At 40.4% G+C, this 22,236-nt stretch overlaps 1 protein-coding gene across 6 annotated transcripts in view; it reads left to right on the top strand.

Moving 5' to 3' along the window:
* KCNH7 (potassium voltage-gated channel subfamily H member 7) overlaps positions 1 to 22,236 on the top strand; it is a 363,576-nt gene that overhangs the window by 40,585 nt on the left and 300,755 nt on the right. For 3 of the 6 annotated variants that reach the window (XM_088146656.1, XM_088146650.1, XM_088146651.1), the window contains 2 exons: positions 13,966 to 14,528; positions 19,347 to 20,647. The exons of 1 other annotated variant lie outside the window; for it this stretch is intronic. In XM_088146656.1, coding sequence (XP_088002782.1) covers positions 20,572 to 20,647 — 76 coding nt within the window. In that variant the 5' untranslated portion in view covers positions 13,966 to 14,528; positions 19,347 to 20,571. Of the gene's footprint in view, positions 1 to 2,705; positions 12,786 to 13,965; positions 14,529 to 19,346; positions 20,648 to 21,196; positions 21,319 to 22,236 lie in introns of those variants that run through there. 2 more of the 6 variants (XM_088146652.1, XM_088146654.1) reach the window with 2 other exon arrangements.

Raw genomic sequence — 22,236 nt, 5'->3', positions numbered from 1 at the left:
GAGACATCTCATTAAACCTCAAAAGCACAACAGCTACATAAAGGCTCCCTTTCTCTGTGCAACTTGGCTTTACTCCTTCCACAAAGGTCTATGACACACCTAGCTCATGCTAAGGTTAGGTAAAAAGAAAAGTTGCCCCTAGACTAAGGTAATACCTCAAAGAGGTAAGCATGCAATTGACACTGATCTAGGGCTGGTACTAGTGTCTATTTGATCAGAAAAATGATACAAGCTTTTTAGCCTCTTCAGTCTGGTTAACTACTAAGTAAGCTTTTCCTTGAGCATGAAACTGAGCAAACTCTGGGAGGCAGTGAAGGACAGGAAGGCCTGGCGCAATATGGTTCATGGGGTCATGAAGAGTCGGACACGACTTAACAACTGAACAACAACAACAAAAGCTTTTCCTGATTGGTAGGAATGAGCCAGGGTTGCTGAAATGTTACTTCTCTTTTGTTGGTTGTCTGGAAGAAGATTTCCAGATGTCTCCTTCCAGCCATTGCTCCATCCTGCTTTCAAGTCATTCTTCCCCCCACCTGCTCCTTCTTCTGCCATGTATTTTTTAGCCTCTTGCCCTTCATTCCTTGCTTGCTGGTTCATTTCAGCAGTAACTGGATTTTAGCTGAAATTATGCCACCACTATCCAGAAATGCCCATATCTATTTAAAATCAGACATTTTCAATAGCTGACTTTCCTCAAGAGAATTGGAATAGAGCTGCCACTATGCAAACCCCAGTACCCTTCTATGAATGATTTGCTTAAAAGAGATGTTGTTTCTGAACATGCTGATTTTGGTCCAGTCACTCTCTTTCAATCCACTTTTCTTTACAGGTTTCTTGGTGTGGGATTAAAGGGTTCCTATGGAAATAAAATTAGGTGAGACTTCCATGTATACTGCCTTTAGCTCTCAGAGAAAAGGAAAGATATAAAAACAATAGACAAACTGCAAAATGGAATTAATCTATTCTTCCTAGGATAGTCACTTCCAATGAATTATCTCCAGGGCCTGTTTCTTCCAAATAAATGCAGTATGTTTTGTAGGCTAAATATCATCTGACAGACCAATATTCGTGGGTTGTATCCAATGTGATTTTGTCTTATTGGAAACACTTTGTTTAAGCTAGGCAACACATTTTCACTAATCACTACCATTCTGTAGCTATCTGATCCAATAAATCAATAAGGTCCAGAGACATTTGGGGGGTGGGAGGTTAAGCTGGGAGGAATTATGAAGTAGCAATATTGGAAATTCCAATTTGCATAAATTGAAGGACTTTCTGCTAAATCAACATCACTTTTGGGATATCATCCAGACTATGTCAATATAGAAATACAGCTATAGAATCCTATCTTCCAATATGATCTTTCTCATCCCAAGACAAATGTCTTTCTTATGTTCCTATAATTGTGAATAGGAAAGAAAAAAGATTGTCTTTGTGGCATCATCCATATTTTATCATTATGTTTGGATTTGGAGGAGGGTTCTTAGCAAATTATCATCTTTAGTACAAATGACAATATAATTGGATGAATATATATTTTATATTTATATTTTATATTATGTGATCCCATGATTCAGATGGAAAAAATATTCCAAACCAGCAGTCACAGTAAATAACAACAGGAAAGAAAACTGGAAATGAAAGACAATGCAACAATATAAACTTTGTGAATGCCACTTTCTCCATCATCATATGTCAGTTTAATAATACATCGTCCATTAAAAGCAACTGATACAGTAATCTCCAAATGATCTGAGTATCACAGGATTGGATTTAGCAGGAATAATTTCATATTGCTTCCTCAGTTAAATATATTAATGCTAGATTTTGAAACAGGTTAAATATTTTCCAGCTGCGTTCTATAAGCAGATGCCAATTTGGTTAATTAAGATTTCAGTGATAGCCAATTTGCTCTTATTTGATCAAAGATTAACAATATTTCCCCAAGCACATGCAAGTAAGTAAACAATTACATGTACATTTTATTATCTACATGAAGAAAATCAAGGCCTAAGCCTAGCAATATGCTTTTCTATATTCTCAGTTCTTTGTACTGTATTTCCAGTCCCTTAAGATGAAATAACCCTTAGGGGACTGGGCTGCATAAGAAATAGGTGCTAAATGCCCTAAAATTATCATACACATTTTTACATACAGAAACCAATTTCTGAGTATCTCAATACATATAGGAGAAATTGAAATGCATGTAAACATATAAACAGAAACTTCTCAGAATGTTGTAGTGTACATATGGACATAAATGTGCATATTTGAGAAAAGTACACACACAATTTCAGTTTATTACAGAAAACTGTGTGGCAAAAAGGATGTAAACTGGGGAAAACAGAAATAGAAATCTATACAGTTGAAGAAATATGCACAAATAATCAGAACTGATATTTGCACAGGAAAAAAAAATCAAGACAGTTTTTTACTAGCCAATCACTTAATAGCTCTCCAGCAGAGAGAGAGAAGAAATGGGGGAGTGCAGAGAGAGAGAGAACGATCCTAACCACAAAAATGTCCTACTCCATCTACTTCAGTGAAAAAGGAATGCATATATTTACTGAAACACATGAAAAATGTTCCCTGTTATACTGTACATATACCAAAAGCTGCACTTTTTTAAAAAAAGTTGTGCATTCTATATATAGGTCTTCTTTTTGTAATGATGAGTGCTATTGCTATTATTTCCATGAATCATTTATAAGATTATAATTTTGAGACCATACTGTTCTTTTCTAGATTCTGCCTTTAGGAACAGCACCAGTTCCAACACATGACAGCATATTATTCCCCCAAAAAGTTTTTTACCCTCAGCACCATGAGACATTAAATCAAGAATATACAACTCAGCTCTTTTTGCCACATCGGTAGTCATCCTGAGCTATGCTGTAATGTTTTTACTTGAAGACAAGGCAGACCAGTTATGATTGTAGAAGGCAGGGGTGATTCAATTGAGGCAGGTAATAAGATCTGCCTAACACTTGCCATCTGCACCATGATGCCATGTCTCACTCTCAAATTACGTTCTCACAAAATGAAATTAAAATGAAATTGAATCAAAGATACGTTTGTGGGTATGTGGGAGAGAGAAAGAGTAACTGTCCAGATCATTACTGAAATAGACTGCATGACATGAGAAAGGATCAGGGCAGGATTATGGATTTTTAAAAGCAGGACAATTTGAAAGGTAAAAGGAGATAAAAGAAGCCTTTAGTGGATTTGACAGGTAAAAGAAATCTACATTTTTTCTCCTTCACGCCTGAGTTTTCAGGTATATCTTTTCCACATGGAAAGAGCTGTTCTCTGCAGCTACCAGGCCTTGAACCTTGTCGTGAAAATTAAAAACAAGACTTTGGGGATGGCCTTTGTGCTTTTTCTATGCAGTTTTCAACTCTGCAATATTTGTGGACATAAGAGAATTAATTGACTGGCTGAGGGCTGATAGGCTTTTGTGCTCTTTTTTACTTCAGTTTAGATTCCAGCATTCCTTAAAACAATCTTCCCCAATCCGGATATCCTCCAGATGACTGAGCTAAAGTCACATTCTTGATGTCATCTACTTGGTCCTGAATAGGAGGAAGAAGTCTGAGGGGCATCTGGGATAACTGCAAACTTCAGATTTTGTCTACCCCAATGGAACCAACACAAATGAGAGCCCAAGTGATGATTTTGGAGGAAGTGGATAAATAGGAAGTAATAAATTATGCATATGCCTAAAAAAGGCAGCATATATACTATTATATAAATATCTTCTGTGAATCCTATCAAATTTATAATGAACGGGTTTGGGAAGTATACAACTCCTGAATCATGCCTTCTAGGTATGGGAATTTCTCCCCGATTTTTGGATGGAAACCAAAATGCCAGCAGACTTGCACATGGCAGGAAACTGTATTGTTCCATAGGCTCTGTAGGGAAAAATCATACCAAGTGTCTTTATGATCAGACTCAATTAACTAATGCTCCTATGCCATGTCCTCATTCTTGGATGGGGGAAAGCCAAGTTTTATGATATGAAACGTACAATATAGGAAAGGAAATGTTTACAGTGAGCCTTTGGATGACAAATTTTTGAGGTGTTCATCATTAAAGTATCACTCCAGCTGAATTGGAAAGGGCTTTTGCTCACATACAACTGTGCATAAGATTGCAGCCAAATTTTAAAACATAAGTTTGCCTGAGCCATGTGGGCTGATTTCATCCTGTATGTGTAGGAAGATGGAATGTTACCCAGGCCTTGTTTGTTTTGGTTTAAAGTAAAGCAGAGTAACTAATTGGCAAATAATTGGAATAAGGAGCACTTCCAGCCTGTGAAATGTATCCCATCCAAAACAGACTGAACCTCAATTCCAGTGTCCTATTTTCCAGCAGTATCTCCATCTTGTATGAATTAAATATCAGCTTGTTTTCTCTCACTCGGCCCATTGTCATATTTAAGCAGCATGAAAGGATACAGTTGCTTTCCTTGGACTGGATATTAAGGAGCAATTTTGCTGAGTATCGTCAGAATACTAATGCCACACCAGTCCAAAGCTCTGGATGACCTGCCCCAATAGATCCATATATGGTAGATGCTGAGCAGCATAATCAGTGGCCTAGAAATTCAACAATAGTCCCTGAACCCCACCTTCTGGACATAGCTCAAACAGAAGGCCCAGAACAGGCAAACAGTGCTCCCAGGATCCTAACCTGTCAGGCACTCCAGAAGGACGCCATGGCTGGTAGCACAGAAAGCAGCCTAGAAGTATAGAATTGGGAGAAGTATGCTTTTTCTATCCACTTTCCAGCAACTTGCTACAAAGGGTGATCAAAGCAATTTCAGTACCCTATTCCTGTCAAAAGCCCCGATAGAAGTAATTTTGGATAATTGGTATCATTCAGATATCTGGAGCTGTCAGGCCACTACCATACAATGAATGGTTTAATGGTTTCCTGCACGTTGTAGAAGGTTGGGCTAGATCATCCTTGTGATCATTTCCAATTCTATGATTCTATAAGACCTCAATTACCTTTCCCAGAAAGGGATGTCTGAGACTGGCTTACAATTGCACCAAGGGAAGGTGGTTTTTTCCCCCCAGTAGGGACCATATTACTTTCTACTTTAGGCAAGAGGGAACAGATTCTACCTGTAAAAAACAACTGTTCACCTTCTTAATAATGGAACCAGTCTCATCCAGGCTGATTCATCTGTTATGATTAAACCAAAAGAAAAAAAGAAAATATGTTAAATGATTATTTGATGTTTTCTAGTTTAACCCTATGCTTAAATAGTGAGAAAAACTTGTAGATAGGTCCACTTAAAGGCAGACTCTCTCAGATTCATATTAAGGATGGCTTGAGGTGAATTAAATTTGTAGCACTTCTGAAATAACTCAGTTTCTCCCTATAGCTATGTCTAAATAAATCATGTATCTGGCTTGAAATGTGATTATATATTGTCCTGAACAAGGCTACTCAGAAACTCATGTTTTCAGTCTGTTTAAAATGCAGTATATTTTTATTTGCTCAGTCAGTAGGGGTTCAACACACAGGAAAGTAAGCACAGTATTTAATAGGGCAGCTATAAACATGTCTATTCAGAAGTAACTCCTCTTGCATTCAGTAGAATTTCTCTTGGTAGGTAGATACAGGATTGCAGCTTGACAGTCCTGTACCTGGACAAGTATACAATCCTAAACTTAGAGCCAAGACCTAGCCAACCATGGATGATCCCAAAATGTGTAGCAGGATTAAGGTCTCATTTGTACTTCAATGGGAGATGATCAAGAAATTAAAGGGATGTAGACTAGACTGTAAAGATGAAAAAAAAAATATCCTGGAAGAAGGCATTGGTTGATAAAGATAAAAATTTAGCTCAGTTTCTGGTGATTATGGTATGTCCATGTAGTTGTCTTGGTGAAAACCACGTCCATATTTTCACCAAAACAATTAATCATAGAAACTGAACTAAATCTTTACCTTTACCAAATCACAGCATATTTAACCTGCTTCAGGACAGAACTATAAAGATACTGGTGGGAAAATTGTAGCCTCCAGCTGTTATTGATTTCAATTCCCATCAGCTGTAGTGAGTGTGTGAAGTATCAGTGCTAATGAGAGTCACAATCCAGCTACAGCAAGAGGATTACAAGTTCTCCACATCTGCTTGAAGACAAAAATGCACCAAAGTTTGTTTTTAACTGAGCTATTTGGAACATCATGAAAAAGTGTAAAATATTAATAGAGAAGAACTTGACCTAAATGTAGTAGATTACTGTCAGCATGAGCAATGACAGTGATAAATGCTGCCTCTGATAGAATTACTGATGGAATTTGGGACAGTATAGAATTATTTTCAGACAGTTTTACTCATTTAAACAGTAATGTTGTATAGAGGGATTGAATTGAGGGTAAAATACAATAGCAGAGAACAAATCTAATGGAGAGACTTGCAGAACTTAGCATTAGAAAAAGCTTTTTACATCACTTTTGATAATATACATCTGGGTAGAAAGTAGAAATGTTTGTACACATTTGGGTCAAATGACCACATCAAATATGTTAACCAAATACAAGAGAAGAAAGGAACAAGGCAGTTGTTCATTAGGCCAAGGTAGGTATAACAAGGCCAGTATAAGAGGGTGCACAGAACTTTACATTAATGCAGGCTCCAGATCTGTTTCTGGTAGCACAATAGTCTCTGAACTTGTTGCAGAAGGCACTTTGTTACTCTCCTGGGCTACATAGCTGGGCTGTGGAAGAGCATTTAGTTGTCACCTTGGCCTTCTTTATAGCCCTTTTGCAATGGCTTCAGAGACTCAGAATGGCAATTTTTGCAGCTGTTTACCTTGAAAAGGAAAAACGTCATTTGTCTCCTGTAACAATGAAATAAAAGTGAAATCTCAGCCACTGATTCCTAAATCAGCATATACTGTATAAGCAACCAGGACTAACCAGGCTACTCGTGAAGACTTTTGAGAGGCATTGTTAAGCTACAAGGTTTGGGATGTTAGTGATACATTCCAAAATATGTCCCTAGCCATCAGCAGATTTCGTTTTGTGAAGTGTGTGAGAACCACATATCTAGGCATTAATTGATTAAATTGTCTTTCAGAATACTGGATGATTTCATGTTCTTTAATCAGGAGCAGATATGAAGAATATCCTATCTGTTTACCACTCAGTCTGTAGGTGGGAAATGCATTAAATGATATTTGCATATAGAAAATGAGCACCTGTGGGAAAATGTATTAATTCAGTTCCTTGGGTGAGACTGAGCTTTATATGCAAGGTATTCAGATATGGAATACTGAAAAATGGAGTTCTCCCTCCTCTTCCTGCCTTATTCTGTAGAATTTGTAGATGGTCTTTTCGTAATGAACATTTATTGCATTTTAAACATTTACACCTTTCCATTCTTCATTTCTTGAAGTAACTTTTATGAAATGATAAAAATCTAGTAATCCATAGAGTTGGGCAATCTCCCCACTAGCAATTTATAGCATATTTACATTTATTCAACTATCCCTGTGCCAAAATAACAATAATGAAAATACATTTTGTATCACTTTACATCATTTCAGTGATAGTGATGCTATGGAGTTACTATAAGTCACTAGCAGGGAAATGCTCATAGAAAGATAAGCCAATTGATACTTCAGAACTAAAAATAGAGGTAAATAACTGAGAGACAACAGGATTCTAGGGGTTTTTTAAAAGAAATAATAAAAATTTAAATAATAAATGGTGTAATTGAGAGACTAATCCACCATTTCAGAACCTTGCCAGTTTATGACAGCCACTGCACACGGTTAAGACATATTTCCCGTTGGTTATTCATCAGTGGCACTCTGTTTTTATTTTATTTTTTTCTTTACTGGTTTCTATGACAGCTGATTTGGTCTAAGGGCAACATTCTCACTCTAAGGAGCTAAATTCTTTTTCCTGGGCAACAACAGCAATGAAAAGCTCTGAAGAAGAAAATTGGCTATTGGAATGGTTGAGTGTTGCTAAAGAGAAAAAGTAGCAGTATTCACTCTGATTGAGAGATAAATTTGATTTTTTTTTCTTTTTCTTTAATATATCCAGTTTGTTCTCTAGCTCAATGTTTATCTGTATAATTATTTTCCCAAATGCTACTCTTGGGTGAAAGTCATTACAAATGCTACACTTGGGTGAACGTTATCACTGTGAAAATTCAAACACAGTAGCCCTCGTTTAGTGACTGTTCACAGTTATGACAGTGATGAAAAAGTAACTTTACAACCAATCCTCACATTTGCAACCTTCGCAGGTCTGTAAAGCAAAGGAAAGTTGAAGTAGGATCACAAGCACAGTTGCGGTTTCACTTAGTGACCCCTTTGCTTAACATCCAAGTTGCTGGTCCCAGTTGTGGTCGCTAAGTAAGGACTACTGTAATACCAACAGAAGAGAATATATGTAGCTCAGGTTTGAACTGTAGAGTCCTTGGGGTTCTCTGAGCTTGGTGTTTTCCTGCAGATGTTTCATTACCTGACTAGGTAACATCTTCAGTGCAAAACCCACTCCCTTCTAGCAATGAAGATGTTACCTAGTCAGGTAATGAAACATCTGCAAGAAAACAACCAAGCTCAGAGAACTCCAGGGACTGTACAACTACTGTAATATTTATGAACTCTGACTGGTCATTGGGGGTTAATCTCTTAAACATTGTGCACAATGCCCTGCCGTCATTTCCAAAACTGAAAATATAATTGTAAAGGCATTGCCTGCTTTGCCCCTGAGGAAGAAAACACATCCCCTTCTAAAACAGGTGGAGGCAAGGTATCTCTGGAAGATAAAGCTGTTGCAGGGGATAGTACCTCAAGGTACTAAAAGTGCTAGGTAAGCAAGAGAAATGGGACATCTCTGTGTGTGTGTCAAAAAAGTCAAGATGGTGGCCCCACCCCTTTTTACATATGCTGCACATGTTGATGCATGCAAAAAAAGAGATAGGGCTGTGATGGCATGGTTGTGGCTGTCATTTTGACTTTTTACACACACACACACACACACACACACACACACATTGCATGGATCCCTCTGATATGTCACGGGCATGGGCCAGAGAAGATAGTTACAATGTTAAGTTAGTTCATATCTCAGGCTGCCTCTAACCTGCGAGCAGAACCCCACCAATAATGAGTGTAAGGCTTTCTATATTGGGGCTCAGCAGGGTAAATATGTTACTGCCAGTGGAGCTGTTGAAAGAGACATGTTCACCATATTCTAACCCTCTCCAGCTATGGCACTGGGGATTTAATATTGCTGCCTAAGTTATTGGGTAGTCCCTGGATTAAGAACACCCAGTTTAAGGACGACTCTGAGTTAAATACACAATGGTTCAAGTTAATCACACGATGCAACTTATACAGTATTATACAATAATACTATTCTGGCTTACATACAAATTTGACTTAAGGACAGATGTTGGGAACGGAAGTCGTTCTTAAACTGGGGACTACCTGAGAGGAGGAGGAGGAGGAGATAACAACTTTAATCCCTGCTAGAATCTCCAAAAGAATTAGTCTTGCTTGTGCTTAGCTTGCCCACTCTATAATAGTACCTTTATTTTGAATCCTCAGAGCTTGAATGAACAAAAGGAAGTTAAATAATTATAGCCTATCCATTCATAACTAATCTTTTGTGACATTAAACTAGTTGCTGCAGCCAAAGTGACATGTAAAATGTATTCTACAATTTAACTAAAGTGGGGTCAGAGAAAATACCTCAGAGCTAATGAACATCTCAGGAATGGAAATTATTTCAGTTTCAAATAATAGTACTTAAAATGTTCAACATTAGCTCTTCAACCAATCAGTATTAAATGTCCCACCTTTCCGTTTAAAAAAAATCTCAAAGTAGTTTATGATGTAGAAAGAACATACATCTTTAAAAGAAAATGAAAAGCAAGCAACCATTTAGTGAATCTTAAAAGTAGTTTCAGTTTCCCAGGTCTACGAGCTCTCAAGTGAGAAAAGGCCTGTTACAGATATATGGGTAAAGTAAAGTAGAGTTGTATGGCTTCTACTCTAATGTTTTTCTTTCTGATTTCTCCTTAAAACTCTGGTATAGAAATGCTGAAATAGATTGCCTTAATTTGGACTTACTTCATCTACTGTATGAGGTGGTGATGGTGGTGGCGTTCTTGGAACATTTTTAATGCCTTCCCCCTCCCAGGATCAAGAGGCTGTTCATCAGAAGTTGCCACCTTTCGCAATGCTGCTTATGTGATTTCTGTAAAAAGTCATCTGCACATAGTCAATATCAGGGTGTTTTAAAAGTAAAAGATCCTCCTAGTCAAGTAGAGTACATCACTGTATATGTTTTAAGGATAAATTTGAACATTCAGTGGGCTACATTGGTGGCTAGCATTCAAGTTGCAATACAATACTGGAAACAAAATGCCCAAATTCACTCCCACTAGGATTCAGGTCAAATTCTTTACCTCCCTAATCTATGCAAGTTATCATTTTTTTTTATTTACCATCAAAAATCAACCTGAAAAAAATTATATAGAAAAATTGTAATATTTTAAAGAAAAATAATAAATCATACAAAACTGAATTTCTCAGAATTTTTCAACAAACAAATATGAAGGGCAATTGATCAAAAGTTTATGATCTCATTAATACATAAGGAGACTAATCAACCAATAATAAATTGAAATATTTGTTTCTGGACTACCTGGGTATATAGCAATGAGCTGTTGTACTACAGTATTTCAAAGCCTGTGTAGAACAGCCAATGAAATGGTGCATGGTCTTCAGTTTCTATTTCTTTTCATTTACAACCAGCTACAACCATTCCTGGTCAGAATAACCTGGTCACAGTGATCCTGTAATGTGGTAACCTCAAGACTGAATATGTCATGTGGGACTACCTTTGAGATTTTATGAAGAAAACCTATCTATGTGGTTGCTAAAAGTTGACATCAACTTGATGGCACATAATCAACCTTTGAGATTGGATCAGAAGCTGCAGCTACTGCAAAATGCTTCAGCTAGGTTATCGAGAGGACAGCCTATCATAAACATATTATCCTTATCCTAAAGACAGCAGTAGAAAAAGATTACGTCCCACACTCCATTGATCTCATGTATGGAGAGTATCTACACTCTGGAAGGCTCAATCAGGCAAGTGGGTTCTTCCCTAGGAATCAGACAATAAAGTCATTCACATCTGCTCTGACCTGGACTCTACCAGTGCTGATCCTATGGAATTGACTAAGGGTCGGTCTGTCTATGTTATCTGGGAAGAGTTTGAGCCTATAAGTCCTGAGAACTCCTTGGAATTGTGACTTAGCCACCTGTGAATGAGATCCATGTCTCTCCTGGATGATCAAGGCTGCCTGGAAGATATGTGGTTGGATCCAGGCAGTGGTTAATTCATCTTTGAGTGAAGTGGTGATCTGGCCCAAACTTAAGAAGGCAGTGATCTGTCCCCTCCTCAAGAAGCCAACACTGGACCCAATGTTACTAGACAATTTTCATCCGGTTTCTACCTCCCCTTTTTAGAGGTTGTGGAGAAGGTGTCAGGCTGCAGCTTCAGAGGAAGGTATATATTATCAGGGCCCTTTTCAATCAGGCCTGGGTATAAATAGCACTGATCGCACTTGTGGATGAACTTGGGGGTGGAGGGAGGTGTAGGATATCAGTGGTACATCCATCCTGGCTTTCCTTGATCTCTCACTGCCTTTCAATACCATCAATCATGGTATCCTTTTGGATCAGCTTAGGAGACAGAAATGGGGGTCACAGTGTTATGGTGGTTTTCCTCCTTCCTCTGAGGTTAGTTCCAGTTGGTGTTGAAGGGGGAGAGAAATTGAGCCCTTAGATCCAGGTTCCAAGGTGTCCCTCAAGGCTCTACCTTTTCCCTGCTCCTATTTAACATCTACATGAAACTGCTGGGTGCAGACATCCACTGGCATGGGGTGAGTTATCATCAGTATGGTGATGATACTCAGTTATATATCTCTGCCCCTGGCTGACCAAGTGATGCCAGCAAGATTCTGTTTCATGTCTGGAGGCTGTGAGGGACTGGATGGAGAAGAACATGCCTCAGCTCGACCTTAGTAAGACTGAGTGGCTGTAGGTTTTAGGTCCCACTGATGCCAGGGATTTTCCATATTTAGCCCTGAATGGGGTGGCACTCCCCAGACAGAGCTGGTGTACATATAGTAGTACTCCTGGACTCTTGGCTCTTGTTGGAAGAGTAGGTGGCAGCCATGGCTAGGAGAACCTTTGCACAGTTGTGTGCCAATTGTGCCCATTCCTGGACTGAGAGGCCCTGCTCATGGTAATCATACCTTACCTTAGTCACCTCCTGCTTGGATTACTGCAATACGCTGTACATGAGACTGTCCTTGAAACCACTCAGAAGCTGCAATTTATTCAAAATGTGGTGGTGCAAGTAGGTATGGGCATGCCTTAGTATGCCCATGTTATACTACTACTTCAAAAGTTGCATTGGATCCCAGTAGGCTTTTGAGTACAATCAAAATGCTCGCTATACCTATAAAGCCCTTCAGGGACAAGTTATTTGTCTCCCATTAGTTCTCCCATTAGTTCTGCTTGTCCCACCAGATTTGATAGAGTTGGCATGCTCCAGGTCCCCTCCATCAAGCAGTGCCATCTGATGGGTCCCAGGAAGCATGCCTTCTCTGTTGCAACACCTACTCTGGAGCAGGGACCTGAAGTTTGACCTCCTCAGTCTAGTCAAATAGCTTAACCAGATGTGAGAAGAGTTTTCATCATCAAATGCAAGTCCTATTTCCAAAAGTGGTGAGTTCATGCTAAACCTGGACCAACTTTATTTGTGCTGTATTAATAAATTATTGTCATTATAAAAGTCATGCAATTGCAGAGGGACTGTCAATCAATGAATTTCTGTTTAATCAATTACTGTAGTCAGTGGAATCTGAAGCACTATTTTAAGCTTTAAAATTTTAAGCTTAACTAATGTATTAAGCTGTCTCAGAGGCAACTTCACCAGATATTTGTACAGCTCCCACCCTGACAACAATCAGAAAATCACTGAAAACTTGGCTGTGGTGATTGAGCCCATGTAGAATGTGTTGTTATGTTTGCGTTCTTGATGCCGATGATCTATTTCCTTTTGTACTGTTTCTACTTTTTTAACATAAGCCAACCAGAGTCATCTGGAATTGGGCAGCCCCTAAATTGTATTAAATATTAAGTGATTGTGGAAGCTGTTAAATGCCTGAATAGATCTCTCCCAAATCCAGAATTCACCAGAAAGACTAAGGCAAAATGTGGATACTTCTTAATTATGCTTCTTAATTATCAAGACATGATATAAGGAATTTTAGTCAATATATGTATTAGAAATGTGCAATTGATAGATTTCAATTCCAAAAAGATGCTTTGTGGCCACATTGTTTTTCAGATCAGCTGTAAAGGAAAGCCACACAATCCCAGGAAAAAGACACAGCTACTTTAATGAGTTGCAGATAGATGCTGTGTTCATGTTCCAGCCTGTTCCAAAGTATCTTTTCCTAATTATTCCAAATGTGAGAAAAAATTAGAAAAAACAAGGGAACTTTCTGTTAAAAATGTAGACATTAAAGACTTCTCTAGTAGCCTGTGAATCAGAAACTAATCCATGGTGGGTGTTTTTTTTTAGCTCCCTTCATTCCTATTTAAAGCTGTTTCTCCATGCCTCCCTTATTATTATTATTTTTTAAAACAATCTATTTTCTAACACACCAGGGCTCTTCCTAATTTTGGAATAACACCCTGAGGAAATTGCTTCCACAATTATCCATCACAGAAATACAGATCTCAGCTGCCCAATTTGCTGGGTAAAATGTAACATAAATTAGGAACTCCAGCAGTTTCTAAGAAAGGCTGCAGGAGTAAAGAAAAGACCTGCTGGTCTTGTGAAAGGACAGGTGGAAGGCAGAAGCAACTAACTCAGTAACTGCATGTTTCACTCTTCCAGCCAGACTTAACTGGACAGAGGCTCCCGGCTCAGTACAGAGACGAGTGATTGATTCCTGGCACTCTTCTGCATTAGATCATCACGAGGGTCACAACAGACCCAGTGAGACTAACTGCTGAACCAGTCCGTTGCTGTTCCTTCAGGAAGCCTTAAAGATAGCTAGAAAGTCATGGCCATCTCCCTGGTTCTCCTTCTGTCACGGTCCTCGCTCTCTCCGGTTAAACAGAGGGAGAAATGTGTTAGGCTCCACGAACCCGTTTCGTTCTGCTGCGACGCCGGAGCGAAGGACGCTGGTTGCTCGGAGTCCTGCGTCAGGACCATGGACAACTCCAAGTTTGCTGCGTGCTTCTCCAAAGCGCTCCTTCCCGGCTTCGGAACCTGAGCAGCGAACCAGGAGCGCCAGCCCGCCCAGGGGCGAATCTCTCCTTCGAGCCTTTCGCAGCGTTACATCGGGAAGCCTTTGCGCTCTTAGGGCAAGGACTCCAACCCGAAGGAACTGCTGTGATCGCAAAAGCAACGAGCAGAAAATTATGCCAGATTGACACGTCATGGTTATATGGAGGGTGTGTATTTGCGCGCACCTGAGAATTAAAGGAAAATGCTGGGCTCTTGCGCCGCCTGTCCAAATATCCTTCCAAGATACTGCTATCTGGAGGTGCACTGTTCGCTGTTTTAAAAAGCCTCTTTTGATTACTCTTCTGAGAGTCTTCTTTTAATAATAGTAATAACAATCATAATAATTGTTGAATAGCTGAAATCCCCAAATCCAGGGCAGCGAAACAAGGAGAATGGCACTTGTCCTCGGCAGTCCTGAGGAAATTCCATAGGAAGTTTCTCCCACACATCCGTTTGTTCTGGGGCTCTCTCCTAGCTTTGCTTTATTGTCTCTTCCACAAGATCTCAACCAGACTCCCTTTCCTCAGCACCCAGAGTTACTAAATATTCATGCATCTACAGAGTCTGCTTTTATGATCTCATTCCTCAGTCTCTCTCTCTCTCACACACACACACACAGACTGACAGACACACGTAACACACACACAGAGAGGTGGGCAACTGAATATGCATGCCTTTCAACTAGCAAGAGAATCTGTTGAAATATGATTTTCTTGCTAGTTGAAAGCTAGCATATTCCTGCTGATTTGAGTTTAAAGAAGCCTAGGATAGTGTGTTTTTGCCGAATCTAGAGAGGGCATTGGATGTTTCTTCCTTTCCTTTCCTTTCCTTTCCTTTCCTTTCCTTTCCTTTCCTTTCCTTTCCTTTCCTTTCCTTTCCTTTCCTTTCCTTTCCTTTCCTTTCCTTTCCTTTCCATTCCATTCCATTCCATTCCATTTTCTTCTTCTTGGGAGATTTTTCTTACACCCTCTCACTATTCTGGGATGTACCTAAAGCGCCTTCAATCCTACATATCTCCAGAGTCTTCTAGGCTTTTGCTCATTAACATTAAAAATGAATCTAGCTAGTTGCCAAATACATTTTTGCTACTTTGAAACAAAAGAGATTGTCTCTTCTGGCTCCCCTCCCCTCCCCCAAAATACTCAAGACTGTACATAAGGCTCACATCCTGGAATAAAGAGGGGGCAGTGAGTCCACTTCAAAGCACCAGCTCAGTCTCTGTCATAAATTCACTAGATGCCATATTTTAACATGGCACATTGAGGACTCTACAGCCTGCTGTGATAAAAAAAACAACAGCATGGGAATGAAATATATAAATATCTTTTATAAATATAAAAATATAATATAAATACTTCATCCTTCATCCCAATTGGGCTGAAAATATTTAGAATTCTCTCTTTTTTAAAAAATGATAGTGATTAAATATAGTAGGACCTACTTCATGGTTGGGCTTATGTTGCACTGTTGCAACTCTTACAATCAATTTCTTACTGTACATACAAAAAAGCTACTTCAGATGAATTTAATAGGATTTACTTCTAAAGAAAGAGCTAGTTTGGTGTAGTGGTGAAGGCACCAGGCTAGAACCCAGGAGACCATGAATTCTAGTCCCACCTGAGGCATGTAGCTAGCTAGGTCGCCTTGGGCCAGTCACTCTCTCTTAGCCCTGGGAAGGAGGCAATGGCAAACACTTCTGAAAAACCTTGCCAAGAAAACTGCAGGGACTAGTCCATGCAGTCACCAGGAGTCAAAAATTGACTTGAAGGCATATGTGCGGGCACATGCGCGCGTGCATGCACACACACACACAGAGCTCTAAATAAATATGGACTGGATCTAGTTCTGTATAAATAATACACTTGATCAAGATCAGATGGGACAGAGAAATGCCTCTGAAATACCAGCTCTTTTCTCTGCTATGATATGAATGAATATAATAATTCTCTCCATGGCCACATCTGTGAAGTAGAACTCTTCTGGTCAAGTTTCTTCTGTGACCAACAGTAAATAGCATTGTAGCTAGAATCATAAAGGCTTCCTTTAATCCCTTCAATGTAACAGCACACAGGGTTTGTCTACACTTACAACATATTTGTGAAGTAATTTCCCTCAGTCTAATCCTTAGCAAGAAATCAAGAACTCAAGCATAAATATCTCAGGAATTTTAAAGAGAGCAAAATGTGTTTCATTATTAATTTCCCATATTGCTTTTTAAAATGAGTAGGATTTTTAAAAATACTCATCTTGATAGTCCACTAAACAATGATCAAAAAACATGTTGCCATAACTTACTTTATATCTGCATAGAAGATTGTAAATACATTTTGAATGACAACAATTCTTGATAATCCTAATGAAGATAAAACTCACAATTTGAACTGAGTAAATGACGCGTAGCAGAACTAGAAATTCTTAAATTATCTGCTGTTAGCTGACAATAATAAAGAGGCATAGAAACAGCTTCAAGAAACTACTACAGTGCATACTGGATTATTTGCAAAAATATTCTGCTGGATCACGCATATCTGCTTGGGTAGGCTCTTAATAGTCATATAACTGATAAATATTTGGGACTAGTGATCCCTTATCTCTCAAAAAATGACTATAGAACAGTAATGTTGCTCCAAGAATTTTTAAAATGAAAAACAAGCTAGATGAAGCCAAAATCCAGATTAGGGCCACCTCAATAAATCAGTGTGCAAGCCTTTGAATTCTCCAGAACTCTTTACTATGCAAAACGATAAGCAAAGCACAGAATAGAAAAGGGAAGCAAAAAGGAAGAAGTCAGCTCCTCCTCCACTCTTGGCTGATAAAAAATTGCTTAGCTTTTTTCAAAATCAGCCAAGTTGGCTAGGAGGGAGAAGCTGGCTAGGGGGCAGAAGCAAACTCTTATAAATAGCCATTTTTACTTATTGTGATAAACATTAATTCTTCATAGCAGATCATATACTACCCATTACTATTCTACCAGCACTTAATGTCTTAAAATTTCTCCATCTCTTTTCCTATCTTTAGTAAACATTTTCCCAAGTTACACAAATGCATCTACTTGCCTTAGTTTTTCACCGTCTATGTTTAATTTGTAATCATTCATTCCCTTTATGCTGGCTAACACAACTACCTTGATCTGTGATACATTTATTGTCAGATCTATAGACATTGTTGTATCAAACAATGTATCTAACATTCTCTGCAAATTATTTAGGTTCTAATCCAACAAAGCAGCATTGTCTCTAAATAGAAGTACACACACATTCACATTCCCAACTAACCAAACTCTAATGTCAGATCAGGCATTATATCTTGTCTTACTCCTGTACAATGTTGAACCATTCCCTAAGGAATCCATTTATCCTTACACATGATTTATATCTATTGTATGCCATTATTTTCACATTCAACAACCATCCTTCAACTCCAAATTTACTTGAAAAAAACCATAATTCAGACTATTCACGTTATTTATTTTTTCTAAAGCAACAAATGTACAATAAACTTTTTCACATACATACATCTATTTATTGACTGATTGGTTGCTTAGGCTTATATGCTGCCCCAATCAATGAGCTACTGAAGAATAACAATCTGGCCTGCATAACTCCTGCCCAGCATAAAGCCACACTGCACTTCCTAAATTTTTCTCATTGTCATCTCTTGTACCCTTCCAATCAGAACTTTGTCAAACAATTTCCCACACTCACACTAACCCCTAAATAGTTTTTGCATTCACTGCTGCTACATTTGCCTTTCTGTAAGAGAATAATAAAGGCCTTCATCCAATCATCGGGTACACATGAAATATTCACATAATATGCAACTTGCCAAGCCACTCCAGAAGCAGATTACAACCATGTTTCAAGAGTTCTCTAATTGTACCATCTACAACTGCAGCCTTTTGGTTTTTCAACATTCTCACAGAGTCATGTTCTGTGAGGTGGGTGGCTATATAAATATGAAGAAATATGAGGAATATGAGGAATAAATTTATGGCTTAATTAGATGCTTTTTTCCCCTTTGACAATAACATTTATAGCATTCATTTCAATTCTACTCTTCAACACATCACTATCATTCCTATACAAACCTCTAAAATATTCCCTTGAGCATTCCCTCATTTCACTTTCATCACAAATATTTCTATTTTTAATATTACTTCATCAGAAGGCTCTTTGTTTAGCCTTCTCCACCCACTTCCAAAGCCATTTTTAATTTCCCTCAAAATTGCTGTACCTTTTCTCTATCTCTTTTAATCTCAATCTTTCCTTGTTCTCTTAACATACTTTGCAGCTATCTTTTTGGTTCTATGCACATTATATAATATCCTTCTCTTATCCTCAGTTGTTTACAACAATTATTCTCTTACATACATTTCTTGTCATCCACAGCCTTTTTCACTTCATCACTACTTAGAATTACTTTGATGATTGAGGCAGCATGCAAATGGACAAATAAATAAATCACTGGACCAAGCATCCTTTTCATACTTCCTATAACTCCACACATATCTGAAGCACTCTGTAATATAATTATTTTCTCTTTGTTCCCAGCAGCTTCCACCCACTCTTCATTCACTCTACTGGGAGATTAATCTAATGCTTTCTCATGCAAGGAAAATGCTTTTTAGAAAGAAGAGGAATAGGATCAAAGAAGGAGACACAACTGAAGAACAATGAGATCATAAGATTCACTCTAAATTAGACCAACCGATTTTGGTTTTTTTGTTAGTTTCTACAGTGAGGGGCCACTCGTATTAAACCTGATGTACAAACCATCAAACAAAAGCAGCAGACAGGTTTGCACAGAAGGTAGAGGAAGGGATGGGGAACTTCTAGTCCTTCTAGTTGATGAAGTGCAACTGCTCATCACCTCATGCAGCATAGACAGAAGCGAAAGACAGTGGGAGTTGTAGTTCTGTAATTTCAGACTGAGGTTTCCTCACCACTACCTATAATAATGTCATCCATGTGTCTTCTACATTTCAGGGTTCACCAAAGTGCTGCCTAGTGTGGAGAAGTCAGAACACAAGAGGCCCAAGTTTAAACTTCCTGGCAAACCATTTTGCCCTGTAGGGCAGCTAAATCAAGCTTTTCTCCCTCAAGATTTCTCTCCCCGCCCCCATTACTATATCCAGATTCAGCAGGCCAAGGCTTCCTGGTCCCCCTTCTTAAAAAATAGCAGTGTTCCTTCAGTGCTGGGAAAGGAAATGCTCTGAACGGACCCAACGCCACTGGCTTCCTCTCTCTGCACAGCTCTGAGGCTAAGCCTCAGGGTAAACCGCCAGAACCGAGGGCCCAGCCATTTATGAAGATCACGCAGTCCACGTGGGACAGGCGGTCTGGATACGCTCGACGGCCTTTTCTTTATTTACTTCACGGCCGACACGCCCGATTAGCCAGGACTGGGCTTAGCCTTGGACTCCTTCCGAGCGCCTTCCCTCAGCGGTGGGAAAGCGAGGGAAAAAAGGCGCGCACACCCTTCGCCCAAGCTCTCAGCCGCGACCCAGGGCCTCGGCCGCGCTCCACCGACGAAGCGACCTGTGTAAGCGTGCCACTTTTGCTCCTCCCCTCCTGCTTCGCTTCGCCTCGTCGCAGTAGCGGCGACGGCGTCCTCGGGATGTGGCTGCGCGTGGCAGGGTCATAGCTCATCGCTGCTGTCGGAGCTGCTCGTCGCCGCTTCGGGAGAGAGATTTACGGGCGGGCTGGCTGCCGCTGAGCCACGCTTGAGTAACCGAGCTGCCGTAACCGCGCGGGAGGGACGTCACTCCCTCTCGCTACGAGAGCACACGGCAGCGCCTGAGCCTTCCCGCCTCGGCGCCCGGCCATCGCTCGCGCCGGGAGGGGGCACTGGGCGAGGTCTTGCGTTTCGCGGGAGGCGAAGCAGAGGCACGGCGAGCCCGCACCTTGGGCGGATTCCTCACCCAGGCTCCCACCGCCTCGGGCCGCCGCTTGTCCCTCCTCGGCGAAGCGAGCGGGTCAGGTTCGCCCGATGCAGAACCTGAGCATGGAGCGGGGTCCGGGCGGGCGGGAGGCTGCCTGTGCTCGGCGGTGCTGCTAGGCTCAGAAGCGAGCTGCCTGGCGGCCCCTGAGCGATGATATCTCGCGAAGGGTAGCCGGAGGAGATCGAGAGAAAGGCGGCGAGCGAGCGAGAGCAAAAGCGAGCCAGCAAGCCGAGAAGGCATCGCGCCCGGGGAGGTGGAGATCGAGCAACATGCCAGTTCGCAGAGGTCACGTGGCGCCACAAAACACCTTTTTGGGGACCATCATCCGGAAATTCGAAGGGCAAAGTAAGTTCACGCCCTCGGCGGGCTTCCCTGGGGATCGGAGGAGGGTTCTCGCCGTGTGCAGGTGCTCGTGGCCTCGAGGAAGGAAGAGACCGAGGGCAAGCTTAGCCTAAAGCGATCGGGCTTGGCAGGGGCTGCTGCTGCTGCTGCTGCTGCCGCCGCCGCCGCCGGCATCCCTGAGTGGCTGAGCCGTATCCAAGACGGCGGCCGGGGTAGCTTACCTTCCCATCCTAGGGCCGTTTGCCTTGACGTGGTGCTAGCAAATTCTTCTCTCTCCTTCCTCGGCGCAAACGGGGCTCGACGAAGCGCAAATGCCTGTTCATGCCTGTTCCCAATGTAGGCGGGGGCTTTGGACGGCCTAAAGTCCTGGAAGGGCAGCCAGAAAGTTGTGTGCTCTTTTCTGCTTTGAGCTGAACCCTTGACCCTTTGTTGCCAGAAGATTCTTGTTTGGCATTACTTTGTGAAAAAGTTTCTTGCAGCCCCTTTCTAAGGGCATTCGCGGAAACGGTGCTGACTAGGATGGATTTGGATTTTTCTGAGTGAGCTGTAAGATCCTTTTAGTCTGGCCGATTTGATGGTTGCTTAAGGCATCAAGAGCCCTGTGGGATTGTAAAGACTTAAGCTTTTACCATAGCAAAAACTTTTGTGAGCTGCCATAATTAAACATTAAAATGGTAAGACTCTTGATTGTACTGCAATAAATAATTAGTGCAGTGCCCTTTGGAAAGTTGTCTAATAATGAGTGTAAAGTATGGTGGCTTGCATGGTTAGGGTTGTAAATAACAGTAGTGCAATGCTGTAAATAAGTGTTTCTGTATTCACAAGGGTTTACTCTTAGATACAGGATTGTGTACAGGATTACAAATTTAATCTTTTGGTTGTTGTCACCTGATCTGGCCCAATTCCCTGAAAACCACAAGTATCTTCTTGTGGAGTGAGATAACAAATTCCAGATACATTGAAAATAGTCTAAGAAGAACATAGGTACATTGCTAACAATTCTATATAAATAGGTGCTATCATTATCAATGTACTGGAACAGATTTGTAACAGATTCCTAGCAGTATAAAAGTCAGATCCTGCAACTTTTCTGGATGGAAGGAACGTACTAAAGTTAGTGGACTTAATTATCTCTCCGTAAGGATGTACATCCCAAGGCCATTGAGTGACGTAAGTTATGGCTGCTGCAAAGAGAACTTGTCAGTAACCAGGGACTTTTCTCTGGAAGATGAAATGCATGAGAAATATTTCAAAGCACGTGAATGGGGTTGAAAGAAATCAAGATAAAATGAAACAGATGCCCACTGCCTTGCAGACTTCCCGCTGTGTCTCCAAGTGTAAATATGTTTAGCCTTTGGATAGCTCATGTACACTTCTGCCTTGTGATAGCTCTGATGAAGCTTGGAAGAGAAGAGAGGCAAATATCTTGTGCCTTGATCCTTAATGTTATGACAGACGTGGCTTCAAGGTGGTGCCTGTCATTGAAAACCACAGGCTCCACAAAAATGAGTAGGCAATGCAGCTTCTGTAGAGAGAATACTTGGGTGTTTCAAGTAAAGTGTTCACTAGAGCACATTACTGTAATATGTTTA

Source organism: Python bivittatus, unplaced genomic scaffold (assembly GCF_059951505.1).
Source record: "Python bivittatus isolate LINGU-HERP-01145 unplaced genomic scaffold, Pbiv_v1 ctg000480_np1212, whole genome shotgun sequence".
NCBI classification, from domain to species: domain Eukaryota; kingdom Metazoa; phylum Chordata; class Lepidosauria; order Squamata; family Pythonidae; genus Python; species Python bivittatus.
The sequence above is the reverse complement of the archived record's forward strand: the minus strand, read 5'-3'. Positions and strand labels throughout refer to the sequence as shown.